The following is a 15,729-nucleotide window of genomic DNA, read 5'->3' as shown; positions in this document are numbered from 1 at the left end:
TTTACTATAGTTTAGATTCAGATTTAAGGTGGACTTCACCCTCTGGTAGCGTCATTCAGGGTTGACTAATGTTAAATCTGTCGCCTTTGCATGATGGCAAAAGATGAATTTAGACAGCACTGCCCACCTCTCCATTCCACTGAAATTCTCCCCTCAGCCCATCCTTAAGGATGTTCCTCAGCCTGGAGTGTGGGAGACTGATGTCACTGGAGAAGGATTGGACTCAACGTGGGACAGCGTATAAAGTTTTATTTCATTTCTTTCTTTTTACTCTTTTGGGGGATGAAGGGCAGTAAGGTTTACTCTAACCTAAAACCGTGTTTTCTTACAACAGTGTTTTTAGTTGGAGTAACCCTTTAATTCAGGATTTGATTGTATCTTCTATGTGTGTTATATTAAATATACCACAATGTATACTTACTCAAAGCAGCATTGCTAAAAGGGACACTATTGCTACCAAAACCACTTCATCTCTATTAAATGGTCTGGGCACCATGTCCCTACAATTTTAACCCTGCAACTAAAAACATGTTTACATTGCAGGCTTAACTTTCATTTTGTGGCTGCATTACACTGACAGACACTTGAAATGCTTCTACCCCAACAGTTGAGTTAAACTCTGCTATTTAATGAGATGGTCTCATGGTGCAGCGTTTGGCTGTGAATGTGCATGCGCACTAGCCTCCCAATGCAATCCTATCATCATGTAGAATATTTTTTTTTTTTTAGCATTTTTCTGTACCTTATAACGAACGACCTAGATCACATCTTACAATATTTTCTTCTTCTAGTTTAGCTTCCTAAATCATGATTTCAATTCTACAACACTGGCTTGTTTATTTTTAAATTAACTATCTGTTTATTTTAACATTATTATTTATCCAGGCACTACATTAGTTTGGCTGTCATCCACGGTTTGTTTATTGTTTTATGCTCTCTGACAGTAAAGTGTGGATATTGAAACCATAGAAAACATAGCCATTCAAATTGTGTATGAATGTCTCATTCACTTATTACCAATATTCAAGTATCACATTCCCATTGAATATGTATCTGTGCAACTTTACACATCTTCATCGCAATGCTTTCTGGAGCAGGTTTCATTGCAATAAGATGCAAGGTGTGTCTGAATACTCATTTACCTAGAAGCTATAATGATGCTGTCATGTGTTTCAACGGAGACCAACCCAAAATAAAGGGTGGAGTACAAGACTCTGTTCTGAAGCATCTTTAGCTCACCCGTCAGAGAAAAGGAGACTCCTACAACATTTTAGTGAAAGAGCAACCAGTGGAAAACATCGCTTTAGTCTAAAGGTGGAAGGAAAGTAGGCTTCCATCATTAAGAACCGTGTGTTAAGTAAAAGACAGAGGTGATGGATTGGCTGCTATGTGCAAAGTTTGGTGCGTTCTATATTTTAATGGTAAGTTACCAGTTTATATCTGTTCAAGCTATATACAATGTGCATATAATTTAGAAAGGTTAACTTCGTATTCATGTCTAGAGTTTTATTAGATGGATGTGATATCTAGAAGGTAACTTGGCTATATTTGCCTTTCTTTTACATTGTTTTGACTGTAAATGTAGTCCAGTAACTATGTAGTTTAGACATTTGCATATCACCATACAGATGTGTTTCTGAGATGTAAGTTCTATGGTCGAGGGTCGTTATGTTCTGTTTCCTTGCATTGATATTTTATTCTTGTACTGGTTTTTATGTTATGGCTATGTGTACCTCCTGGCAAATGTTACTTGGAATTAATATAATTATATAACTGTACTATGAACCGATTATTGTTCTGGGAGTGAGTTTCAAATTTTTAGGGCCATCTGGCACTTTTCTTTTCACCTTCCCCATATTGTACATACTACAACTTCATAAATAAATGGCAATATCTTTATAAAACAATATCCCGTTTCTCCTTAGTGCACAAACTAAAAGGCATGTGCTATATAATCATGAAATATTTATATATTTCAATGCATAGGAATTTATTATGATGCAAATGTAATGTTTCCTTTTTTTTAATCAACTATGCACGCTGTCCAAATATTAAGGAAATTATTTCACATGATATTTAATCATTAGTTAGATTAAAATTATTTCACATGATATTTAATCATTAGTTAGATTAAAGAACATAATACATTTTAGTTTAAAATACATTTCAAATCAGTAATGCAGTCCCAGTGGTTGTATGCATGCATTGGTCACTATATTAAATCCAATAATAAATTAATATAGGCAATGTATGTCTTCCAAACTTTGGCCAAAGGTATAATTAACATCTTTTTAACAAATTATTGAATGTGCAGAAATATTACATTGGTTTTAGTGATGATTGTTTCACATCTTAAGCATCACTCCATACTTTTTTTTTTGCCTATTATGACTAATCGACTTAACATAATACAGTAATTCCATGATAGAAATAACTGTGGAAATCACAGTGTAAATTGGTCATAGTAAACTTTCCTGTTTGTTTGTTTGTTTGTTTGTTTGTTTGTTTGTTTGTTTTGTTTACCTGATAGAAGAGATATTATTTGTAACATTAATATATAAGAACATATGGAAAGCTGTTTGTGAAAAGTTACCTTTGATAGATGTATTCTCCAACCCTGATTTAGCATTATGTCAATTCGAAGTATCTTAGCACAAGCTTCTTAAATGTCATACTTCTATGTCATACTGGAAATAGCAAGGCCTGTTGTCTGTACTGAAAATATAAAAAAAAAAAAATACAAGGTTAATGGAAAATTAAGAGTCTGCAATCTACATATATAGTTATAACTTTAACTAAGCATAATCGAGTTTATGAAAATAATGACAGATAATTAAACACAGTAAAGAATTTCAAAAACATTCACAATGTGTATACAAATATATAAGTTACATCATTTTAAGATATCCTTAGGCATAAGGATGGGGAAATTGGTTCGTATTGTCCTTCAAATATTTGTTTCTCTTTTACAAAATAGTGTGTTGTCATCTTAAAGTAGGGATCTTAAAGTAGAAATATTCCAATTTTATTTTAATTTTGATTGGTGGTTTAACTGTAGCTTAGATTATGTATTGATTGGATTGAATTAGGATCCTGAAATATATAGTTCTGAAAATGCTAAAGGCAAGATGTTTTCTATCTTGATTTCGTAGTGTTTGAATGTTATAGTGAGAGGAAATACTATATCTACATCAAATTTTCAAAATAATGTATCTATATTTATACGCTGACAACGTTTCAGCAACTTAATACATTCTTCTATAGGTTTCAGAGAATATTATTGCTTTTGTCCATTTTCAAGATCCACTAAGTAATGTTCTCATAAATACTGAAAACATGTAGTTATCGATTTCCTTCAAATTCCAATATTTAAACTGGGTACAAAACTCAACATGTCTGCTAATTGCAGACTCGATTCTAATGACCTGTTGCGATTACGTGTTACCTATGTGGCCATGTGCATGCCCTATTGACCATTTTAAGTTTTGCCAAAATTGTGGCCTTGAACTAAACCATTAAACATATATGTGTTACAAAATGTAAAAACATTTTGAGTACATTTAGCTAATTATCTAGTACATTAACTCATTTTGAACTAATCATATTACCATTATATAGTCAAATCTGAATGCTTTATGGAATAAAGAAGGATTTTTTTTCCTTGAATGTGGCCACTTCACATTGGGTTTTCAACCATCTTTTGGTTTGAACTTTATTGACTTGAGAGCTTTTTGCAATTCAGATTAATATGTAACTATATTAACAGAATACAAAGGCATTAGAAGTATTATCATGTACCTATGAGAATCACTTAGAACTGGCAATAATATTGTAAATGTTCACAGAGATCATTAATTATACAAATGTAATAATCTGTATGATGATTATAAAAACTTTGCCCCAGGATTAAACTCTGTAATAACCTCATTTTATTTTAATTATAGATCAGATTAGTGATTCGTGTGTTTCCAATCCATTGCCTTTCACGAGTCGGTAGGCCAATGTTCTACCATTTGTAGGCTGCAGTTTCAGAAAATGTAGTTCAAGAAACGTTCAGTTTCTTGAGTAAGAAATCTAGCTTTTAAAATATGTCACTTATTTCTCTGTAGGACTTTTTGTACAATGAAACTGGATGTTTTTAGGGATTGGGAAAAAAGATGTTGAAATCACTGGGCATGTTTAGAGCTGATGTGAGTTACACCCAAAAGTATTATTAATAATTACTGCATTTTTTATTTAAATATCACATGAGAAAAGGAGGTTGGGATATGCTGTAAAGCAACTATAAAATATTTCATGATGGTGATGCAGCATCATAGATCTATAAAATTTTACAGAAAATAGACTCATCATAAAACGACTAATAAATGTTAAAAGAAAAGACAGAAAAATCTTAAATTTAACTTAAAGCGGCTCTGTCACTTTTTACCCTGTTTTAGAGTTTCCAAAATCCCCCGTGTGCTATGCCATTTTTATTTGTTTTTTAAATCGTGCTTATTTTTGAAGTTATACATAAGGAAAAGTAAGGGCTACTTTTTTATGTGTAACCTGTAGGTTGACAAAAGTTGACAAAGGGTGGAGTAGTAGTCAAGCTCCATGGCCTGGTTCTTTACTCACCTGCCTCCAGCGTTGCATCCATTCAGTGAGAAGTGTGTCATGGATCCTCTGCGTTGATTCTTGTGTGGTCACTGGTCATGAGAATCAAGGCAGGTCCGTCGGTGTACTAGGCAGGTGCAAGATTTCATGTGAATGCTCTAGCAAGGCAGAAGATGGGATTTCCGGCGTAAGATGACCAGATGGGACCAGCACAACATTAAAAAAAAGTTGCACCAGTCCTGCAAGTTTGTGGGATGATTCAAAGGGTTTGGAGGCAGGTATTCCTAAACTGGAAGCAAAGCTGAGGGACTAGTATGGTGGTAGAGCCCCTTTAAAAAATAACATTAGAATTGTAATTCAGACAATTTAAATATATTTTCCAAATCTTTAACTTTAGTCTAAATTTGCAATTCAATTCTCAACTCAGCAAAACTTGCTACTTTGAATGTATTTAGGTATCTCTTTCTAAATTTGGCAATATTAATCTAGAGAGATGACAGGTCACATGTGATAAATTCCAATCTAATAATTTGCAAGAAGTCCAACTTTTGGGTATGGAAATAAGCTATATATAGAAGCAGAAGTTTGGTTTTCATTTTTTTTTTATATCCTAGTGTTTGCATTCCCAAAAGCATGTAACCATGTCCTTCTTAATACCTCCTACCCATCACACATACAGCAGGGAGGGTTTCCTGTTTCACAAGTGAGTACATATAATAGCACTGGACTAATGATTTTCTATGTGAGGCATTGTTGGTGCATTCCCATGATTCTCAGCTAGAAGAATCTGATTGGACACAAGTCCTCAGTAATGATGACTTCAAATCAAGTGGTTTGAGCTGCAGTGAGTAGACTCTCCTAGCAGTGGAATAAAGATGAGTTTAGTTGACTTTAACCCTTGAATTGCCAAAATGGGGGGACAGTCTGAATGTTTTAATTCTGCAAAATAAATAGATATAGGGTGTACACAGGGCACACATTTAGAGCAGAATGAAAGTTATGTAAGAATTCAAAACGTTTCTACAATTTCTTAATAAAGCTAATCACTCTATGGTTGTTTTGGGCTTTGCATTTATTAAATTCTATCAAAACAGTGCATTTCAGATGTCGATTCTTTTGTAGTGATGCTGTAGTGGCAATCCAGTACACAGTTTCTGAGATACTCTGGGTTTGTGGGATTTAGCATATGGAGATTCTTAGAGTTAAGGGTTACTTGTGGTTAAAGTACTTAGAATAAAGTGAGCCAGGGAGTCATAGGGCACTTGCAATAAAGATGCATTAGACTGTAACACCTACCATTCCAAGCCAGAATAACTGAGAGTAATATGAATTTCAGTCCACACAGTCTCTCCTATGTCACCAAGAGTTGTGGGGTACTTAATGTACACTTCTGTTAACGTTACTTTAATGCCACTGTTAATGTTTGACTTCATTCCCTTCATAGCTTTGCTATAACAACTTCTGAAATGTACATTGACCCTTTTAAAACTGAATTGTTGCATCCTGTGTGTGCAATATACAGAATCACTGCTGGGAGTGGCATTTGATATTTCTAAAATCTATTTTTTAAGAAAGCAGCTACTAGCTTTTCCACGTGTCCAGAGTATGCCAATGTGATTACACATTAAGTTTTATCACAAAGTAGTTATTGTCAGTTAGCTTTGACAAAAAGCATGCAACCAATCTTTACAACACTGAACTTTTTTTTATATATATATATATATATATCAAATTGTTTTTCCAATTTCTGTGGCATGATTTCTAGTTTAGCTAATCTAATCATTGTTGGTTACTGCAGACCTCTTGTCTAACTGAGAGCCAGACTCACAGCATCTTTAAGGCAGGTACACCCACACCCAATATCCCACTTAAACCTAACCCCTAACCTTTATTTTATCTAACCATAAATACCGCAACTCGTAACAACTTCTAACTCTAACCCTAGGCCGAGCAGCAGCAATAACCAGTGACATTTTTAATGGCTTTGCAATGACACTCTTGTTTTAACAGAGCACCAATTCGATAATCTCAAACAATGCTGATATGCAATATACCCATTGTAAACGTAATGTTTTATATGCATACTAATGCATGTTAGATGCTTATAGGATTTCACTCTACCTTGCAATGGAGATGTCCTTCATACAATTCTATAACCTCCCTATGTGGCTAAGCCAAATAGCACTTCTCACTTCCAAGCCATCATGATCAGAAAAGTCAGTTTTGTTTTATATGCTAGTCACAATCCTCATGGCATATTACTGCTTTCAACCCTAACTTTTATATAGGCTATTTCTTTGTCTTATTGTCAATGTATACAAAAGTTCTGTTCCTTCTCCGTAGAATAGATCCAGTATAGGCTTATTTCTCTTCCAGTGAATTCTATTACATATCTTGGCTTTAGTCATACTATATATCTGCAGATGAACATGTGTGTCACATTAATTAGTGCACTTTGGGTATGCAATGTAAGTAAAGTGCAATGCTCAGCTTATGATGGCAGACAAATAATATGGCAAACCAATTCTTGTAGACCTCTCTGTTGCCTTTGATACTGTTGACACTTTCAAAAACTCAATCTTTCTAAAACTGACCTTGTTATCTTGCATCTTCCATTGTCGCTCTCCCTGAAAGCTGTTGATCCAGCCACTAACTAGTCCTTACAAACTCACTGTCTTGGTGCTCTGATCAATTCTGGCCTCACCTGCACCTCATATCAAGTCTGTCACTGAGTCTTGCTACTTCCACCTGAGTCTAGCCCTCATCTGCCCCTTTCCTATGCAAGATGGTGCTGAGAATAATGCTCTTGTAATTTCTCACATTGACGACTGTAACTTTCACCTAATTGGTCTCTCCTGAAACCATACTGTCTTTGTCCATAATTAATGCTGCTGCTAGGCTCGTTCTTCTGTCCTGTCATACCTCCCACAAGTCATCCCTCTGTCAATCATTACATTGGCTTCCTGTACTCTTATGAACTATTACATACAAGGCACTCAACAAGTCTTCCCCCGCATTTCTTCACTAGTTCATAGATACAACCCTTCTCAACCACTTTGCTCTGCTGATGGACTACTCCTGTCTACTGCTCGTACTGTTACCGAGTGTTTGCTATGGCAACCCGTGGCAACACTCTCGCAATCCATGCTGCTGCTGGATGTGAAGCAAATGTAGAGACTCCTGGGCCCCTATTCACTGGGCAACCATTCTGTGCCACTGGGCCACCAGGAAATGTAGTGTGTGTCCCCTCCCTAGACACATTTAAAAGTCAGGGAGTGTTGGGGGATCACACAAACAATACACACAGCTCACTATACACCCATTATACATACACACACTGCATGCACACAACACACACACACACACACACACTGCAAATACACTACACACACACACACTCCATACACTATGCACACACACTGCATACACTACACACACTGCATACACCACACACACACTGCATACACACTATACACACACACACACACACACTGCATACATCATACACACACACTGCCTACACTAAACACACACTGCCCACACTAAACACACACTGCCCACACTACACACACACTGCATACACTACACACACACTGCATACACTGCACACACACTGCATACACTATATACACACACTGCATACACTATCCACACACACTGCATACAGTACACAAACACATAGACTACACAAACACACACTGCATACAATAAACACACACACTTATACCTGTGTGTCTGTGTATCTGTATGTGTGTCTGTATATGTGTATCTGTATGTGTGTCTGTGTATGTGTGTGTATCTGTGTGTCAGTGTATCTGTATGTGTGTATCTGTATGTGTGTCTGTGCCTATGTGTCTCTGTACATGTGTATCAGTGTGTGTCTGTAAGTGTGTGTTTGTATCTATATGTGAGTTTGTATCTGTGTTTCTCCATCTGTATGTGTGTCAGTGTTTGTCTGTATCTGTTCATGACTGTGTTTCTATGTATCTGCATGTGTATACCTATGTGTCTGTGTATCTGTATGTGCCAGTGCGTCCATCTGTGTGTCTATGTATCTGCATGTGTGAGAGTGTGTGTATATTTGAGTATATGTGCATACATCTCAGCATTTCGCCAACACTACACATAAATATACTCCTGCATCCAGCTATCAACACTACATAAAAACACACCGCATATTCAAAAAATACACTACACAAAAATGCACACCTGCATTCAAATGTCAACACTACATGCAAACACACCCCTAAATTCACTCACACATACTTCCTACAAAAACATGCCTACATTATAAACACACAAACACAGCTCAGTGATAAAGACATTTAAAAAGAAATGCAAACACTGCTCAATGCTAAATGCATTTAAAAAAATAATTTGTGGGTGTTTTTCCATTTTAAAATTGGGGGGAGGAGGGAAGAGGGGTGCCAAATATAAGATCTGCCCTGGGTGCCAAATGCTCCAGATATGCCCCTGTGTGTTTGCACTACTTTTTGTGGGCAGCTCCATTCTTATGTAACAGCCTGTCTTCCCTATCAGACTCTTTCTTACACTTCAATCCTTTAAGAAGTCCCTTAAAACCCAACTCTTTGGAATAGACTATGGATTACCACGGTAGCTGTCATTACTCTCTCAGCTTAATTAGTATGTCAACTCTCGAATCTCTCACCTTTCGATTCTGCTAATTTCCCACACTGTCCCTTGGTTACTATTCTCCACGCCAGTGTTTCCCAACCCAGTCCTCAAGGCACACCTACCAGTCCAGGATTTAAGGATTACCCAGTTTTGTCTAAGGTGTTTTTTCTTTTTTTTCTAAAAACACCTTAGACAAAACTGGGTAATCCTTCAATCCTGGACTGGTAGGTGTGCCTTGAGGACTGGGTTGGGAAACACTGCTCCACGCTACCCTTCCTACTGTGTTTTTATACTCCATCTACTCTAGATTGTGCTCTCATCAAAGCAGTCATATTAACCTAGTGCTCCTGCCAGATTTGCAGTAATCATTCTCATTAGTTGTTAAATTCCCCCGTTCAAAATACTGTAAAGTCCTGTGAAATTAGTTTTTGCCATATACCAATTACCATGCTGTGCTTTTTCTTATTATTTTCATTTTTAACTATTTGTCTTTATGGTAATTCAGTGCTAACAACACTGTAAAAAAACAAAAAGACAATCTTAATATGAGGCTTATACACATGTATAAATGTTTGCAGTGCAAGAGTGTTCCTATATCAGTCACACGTTTATGAAATGAATTAAAATTTCTGTCGCTTCCTAGGATTTTTAATATTATGTTTACCTATCCTTACAATTAACAAAAAAAAAAGAAAAGAAAATGAAATGAAATGTAGAAACCTAGACATGTTTATCTTACAATTCAGCAACTCCATATGTTCTCCATGTCAATCATTGTTCCCAGAGCCTGTTTGCCCTCATCTGACACCCTGCCTTTGGCCCTGGCTAACTTAATCTGGCTCTGATTATTATAAGCTCTGTTATAGTCACTCAGTGGGTTAAATGTTAATAACCAATCATGCACAGGCAATTGCTCTCACAGACACACAGACAGTTTACTCATAGATGCACTCAGAAACTGTTAAAGAACCTCCTTACATATATACCATACTTACAAACCAGGAAAAACAAGATTACAGGCACACTTAACCACTCAGATGCTTTTACAAACACAATACCATTTACAGAAACACTCAGACATTACAGGGTTGCAGATAATCTCATACAATCTTGCAGGCCCTCTGACAGTCACAAACAACCTTAAAAACAAGCAAACAATCAATCAATCACAATGCAATTTAAAAATAGCTGAACTCCTTTTAATTAACGCCAACCTTATCTTATACATGCCTGTCTACTGGAGGCTACTGAAAATGGATCACTTTGTAAAATGGCAGATGCTGGAATATGACAATAAATTTCCCAGCATCCTCTAGTCTGTGGGTCAGATAGTCCAAAGAGCAGAATCTCAAAGAACTAAAAAATGACAACAAGTTCTAGAGCAGGGATATGTAGACTGGGATACCTGAGACGCAACAGCCATGCTTTCCAGAACTTTCTGCTGTCTTACCAGTCACCTGATAGGGTGGTTTTGGGCCTTTCACGCATACGCAAACATGGCACCAAACACATTTTGTGTTTGTCATATGTCATATGCTACGTTGGCTATGTTTACTTTCTCAGTTTTAGATTTCAAGAACATGCATAGACTTTACATTTAACAGTTGAGACAGCTCTATTCAATTGTTGTCATTCTGTTCCCAAACTATCCCTAGTAGAATAATACACCATATGTCAAGAACTGCAATAAACCAATGAATACAACTCTGGGTGTGCTTTTTAAAATGAATTTGATCTTCTGTCATCTTCTGCCATAGAGCTGTCACTCTTTCCATAACTAGAGTCACTCCCAGTGGTGTATTTTGGATTTGTGCTGCCCTAGGCATGACTAAATTTGGGCACCCCCAAAATCCAAATTTGCCCCCCCAATTCGTGTCTAGGCCACTTGTTTGATTGACAGACACATGCCCTCATTGATACATGCACTGATATACACTCACTGACAGATACAGTCATTGGCACACACATACAGTCATTGGCACACACTGTTTAACCAACACACACTTTCATTCTCAGATACACATAAAATGACATACACACACTGACTCACACGCACACCCATTCTCGCTGAAAAACACAATTTCACTCACTCACAGACACACACTGACAGCTACACTCACTCACTCACAGTAAGGTGGGCAGCCCCAGAACATGAGGCAAACAAGGCATTTGTCTGGGAGCTTGAGGTGGCACCCCCTCAACCCCCCCCCCCCCCCGCCCGAAAGTGCCGCCCTAGGCAAATGCCTTGTTTTCCTTGTGGTAAATACATCCCTTGTCACTCCTATCTTAACGTCCCAATCAAGATTAGATTGTATGCTTGCAGGCAGGCAGTTTAAAACTTTTTCTACTGGTTTGTTTATTTCAGGCTGTTTCTGTTGTATGTGATTTATGCTGTGTTTAGCTCTTATAACTACAGTATATATATTTTGCCAGCTCAATGTACTGTAGGCAAAGTGTATACAAAATGAGATACAGCACAACAATGTGAGGGCAAAGTGCCGAATATGGAGGAATCAAAGAAAGATGTGGTTTCTTGAGTGAAAGATAGTACTTCGATCAAACATATTCTTCAAATTCATATTGAGAAATAAAGTTTCCCTGTGGTTCTCATCTCACTTTGGACACATTTTGCTAATAGATTCATTCACCAGCTATTTTATATACCAGTCAAAAAGTACTTTAATACGTACTGTATGCAGATTCTCAGCAGATGTGTCACAACAAAAGGGCACATTATTAAATATGCTTCCAAACTCATAAGTAATTGGAGGCAGCTTATGTTCCACACCAGTTGTTTTTACTGGCAAATTAGCTGTTGAAGTGCATTCATTGTGGTGGTGGTTAATCAGATGGGAGTGGTGGGTGGAACAGATATCTTTCTCATCATTCATCAAGCTTCCTTATAATTGATGGTTGATGAAACCTGGGCTCCCATAAATTTAGGCACGTCAGCTACATTTAATGTCACGGGAGCATTTAAAATACCAATGATAAATGTATCTGAGAAGTGTGAATAATACGGCTGGCGATATCTATACCTCTGCTATTTGTTGAAAATCTACACTTTTCTTGAAGTATTGATGGTTAGTGTTAAAAATAAATATACAAAATAGTTTGTCAAAAAAACAGGATACGTTAATATAAATAAACAACATCATAGAACTCACCTGCAGGGGCGTACCTATAGCATGTGGCACCCGGGGTGGGTCCTGGGTTTGGCACGCTCCCCCCTCTCCCCTCCAAATAAACAAAAAAAAATACCTACTAAATTTTTTAAATGTGTTCTTTTTTACATTTTTTAAAATGTATTGCACAAATTTGAAAACTTTAAAACCCCTGTCCCTTCTACAAAAATCCTGCACCCCCTCACATACAGTTACAGGAAGACAGTCACACGCACACAGTCACATGCAGACAGTCACACATATAGTCACAGGCAGTCATACACACAGTCCGTTACAAGCAGTAACACACAGTCACGCACACTGTTACAGGCAGACAGTCACATATACAGTCACACACACGGTTACAGTCACACACACACAGATTACAGGCAACATCACACAGTCACAGGCAGACAGTCACACGCACACAGTTACGTTACAGACAGGCAGTAACCCGTTAGCTCTCAGACCTGGGTTATGGCACCCCCTACCTGGTGGCACCCGGGGCGGACCGCCCCCCCCCCCCCCCCCCTTGGTCTGCCTCTGGGTGGAGGAGCAGGGATTTCTTCTTGCTGCACCTCCATGTGCAGCAGTAACAGCAGCAGGTAAGGGCTGTGATAAGCCCAGCCCCCGCTTTCAGATTGGCTTTGCCCCCAAACGGCCATAGCCCCACCCCCAAACTTCTGTGCGGCCACTTCAACTTGCTTGTCTCTGTCTGGGATCTGTTTGACACCCCAGCTGCCATGGGGCACAGCTCACACATCCCCCTTTAGCTCTCAGACCTGGGTTATGGCACCCCCCTACCTGGTGGCATCCGGGGCGGACCGCCCCCTCTGCCCCCCCCTTAGTCCGCCACTGCTCACCTGAGAGAGAAGGTATTTATATTTAATGGGAAATAAATATCATAAGCTCTCCAGAAATGCCTCAGTGTAGGTAATGATGTTTTGTTGGTTTGAACAGGCCCCATATTACTAAATAGGTTATAGGTTTAGCAAAACCAATTTAGAGGAAAAGGATTTTTAAATTATATTTACAGATTCCTACATTTAACAAATATATATTTGTAATTAAATATAAATATTCACTACTGTTTATGCTGCAAATGCACTTCCACTTAGCTCCCTGTCAAACATTATTCTGAGTTCTAGCCTTCCCACAAGGCCGTCAACATAGAGAAAGCATACAAAAAAAAAAAAAACATTAAACAATGCTTCTACTTCTTGTCTTCATTTGCAACATGTGCCGTGGCTGTGCTTGGACTGAACAATGTGATGACATTTACTAAACTGTTAATAGAAATGTAAAAGAAAATGGAGCATCATATGAAAAAAAGGTTAGCAATAGGTTCTTGCATATATAATATTACTTCCATAGATGAGTAAATCGGACATGTTCATTTTTAGAGGTCTAATAGACACATGCTAGGTTGTATTAATGGACACTTCATTTAATATTTTGTAATGCACAGTTTAAGAATGAGAATGTTCCACAATGCATCTCTTCATACAAAATGTAACCATATAGCTCAAAGGGTTTCTCCAATGATCATAACTACTACAGGCTCAGCCCAGTGTATGAGTACTCTGGCGTGGTTCCCCAGAAGCTGGCTGAGAGCTTCAATGAATGCAATGCACAGTATGGACGTAGCCAGCATGGAACGCTTGTTTTTGCCTGACTAATGACAACACAGTGACTCTGCAGTCGGAAGTTACAACTCCAGTAGAAAAAGGGGTTAAACTTAAGTTATCATGGTGCTTGTTGTAACCTTTAAGCAAAACCAAATAAACAAATCCATTATTATTCGTTAAGACATATTACACAATGCAAAAACTCATCTTGCTTCTAGGTAAACTGAAAGATGATTATCATAGTGATACAAGATCATTATTATTATTTTTTTTTTTTATCTCTGCATTGCTTTTCTGCCCATCCGGAACACTGACATGGACATACTTCTTATTATTGTTTAGGAGTAACAGAAGGGTTTTCTGAAACAATTGTCATCAGAGCTCTCTGTATTCTGGATAAATGCATTGCTCAATTATATCTTTCCACTTGCTATCTCTTACCTGAATCACTGTATTAATAGTCCAGATATAACTTGACCCTGCTGCTATAATGCCAACATGACAGCAGATGGACCAAATGATGTGAACATGCACTTGAAACCTTGTAAAATACAATCTTTTTTATTTTTTTTTCATTGTTTATAAAGATGCCAGGGCACAGACTAATAGACAACCAAAGCATTACATTTTAAAAATGGGCACATAATAATTTCAAATAACAGAAACTGACTTAAAGTCTCACTGTAGCCTAGCGGAGGTGCATGGACCACTTTCTTATGTGATAGGGGGTCCCTGCACCTATTACATCAATTTATTATTAACGCCCCTTCTACTGCCTATTGGCAGGTATGCAGGAGCAAGGAGCACTGTCAGTCTTATTTACTGGCATGCTTAACCCCTCGCTTTTGCAGCCCCTTCTATAAATGGGGAAAGGGAGAGCATGCGCCAGTTAGGCCTACGCCAGTTAGTAGTCTTATTTTTGTGCTTGTGACGATAATGTTTTGACCATTTGTTACTCTTTAAAATGGCTGCTGCTCTCCGGCTGTTTCCAAGCTACAAAATGTATTGTTTAATGGCTTGTAATTAGCAGAGGTTTTAACGTCTTCTAATGAGAACATTAGTGGCACTCAGTTTCCATGCTAGATATAACATGTCTCATCTAATTCTCAACATGTCCTTCATATAAATATATATTTATATATCTATATTTCAGTAAACAGAGATAACCCTTGCCCTGCTAAGAGAATCTAGTTCACAAGGCTTTTCTATAAATACCTGTAAAATGTGTTAAGACAGGTGTCTGGAAACAGCCACAGCAACTTGCTCAGACACTATTATATGATGTGCATGTGAGCTTAGCTATTTGTACAATTAATTACAGGATATTTCAGAGTTTCGAAGCAAATCACATATTAACTAATTTATCAATTCTCTTCATACTAGAAAAATCCATGTTTGGTGAAGCTCTTCTCGCCAGTAAGACTGCTCGTTGAGATATTCAATTAAATAAGAATCTTTTTTTTTTTCTTTACAGATATCTTTCCAGTGCAGCTGTCATTGGAATGTACAGGTAATGCATACATTTTATTTCCATATATAAATAAACCTTGTACCATTTTATTCTACTTGACAAAGAAAATTAAGCACACGCGATGACCATAATCTGTGAGCCTCAGTGCAGACATCCTAAGGAGGTGCAACCATCACAGCTGATTTTACAGGGCATGCAACACATGTTCTTACATTTTTGGGGAGATATTTAACTG

The 15,729-nt window shown here is 37.5% G+C and overlaps 1 protein-coding gene across 2 annotated transcripts in view; it reads left to right on the top strand.

Annotated features, from left to right (window-relative positions):
• Positions 1-1,263: 1,263 nt before the first annotated feature.
• The window catches only part of LOC134608553 (desmoglein-4-like), a 30,967-nt gene continuing 16,501 nt past the window's right edge, over positions 1,264-15,729 (top strand). For both annotated transcript variants that reach the window (XM_063451444.1, XM_063451443.1), the window contains exons 1-2: positions 1,264-1,421; positions 15,498-15,533. In XM_063451444.1, the coding sequence (XP_063307514.1) occupies positions 1,374-1,421; positions 15,498-15,533 (84 nt within the window). In that variant the 5' untranslated portion in view covers positions 1,264-1,373. The remainder of the gene's footprint in view (positions 1,422-15,497; positions 15,534-15,729) is intronic.

This window comes from Pelobates fuscus, chromosome 4, assembly GCF_036172605.1.
Source record: "Pelobates fuscus isolate aPelFus1 chromosome 4, aPelFus1.pri, whole genome shotgun sequence".
Taxonomy (NCBI): Eukaryota; Metazoa; Chordata; class Amphibia; order Anura; family Pelobatidae; genus Pelobates; species Pelobates fuscus.
Note: the sequence above shows the minus strand (reverse complement) of the source record. Positions and strands in the feature narration are given on the sequence as shown.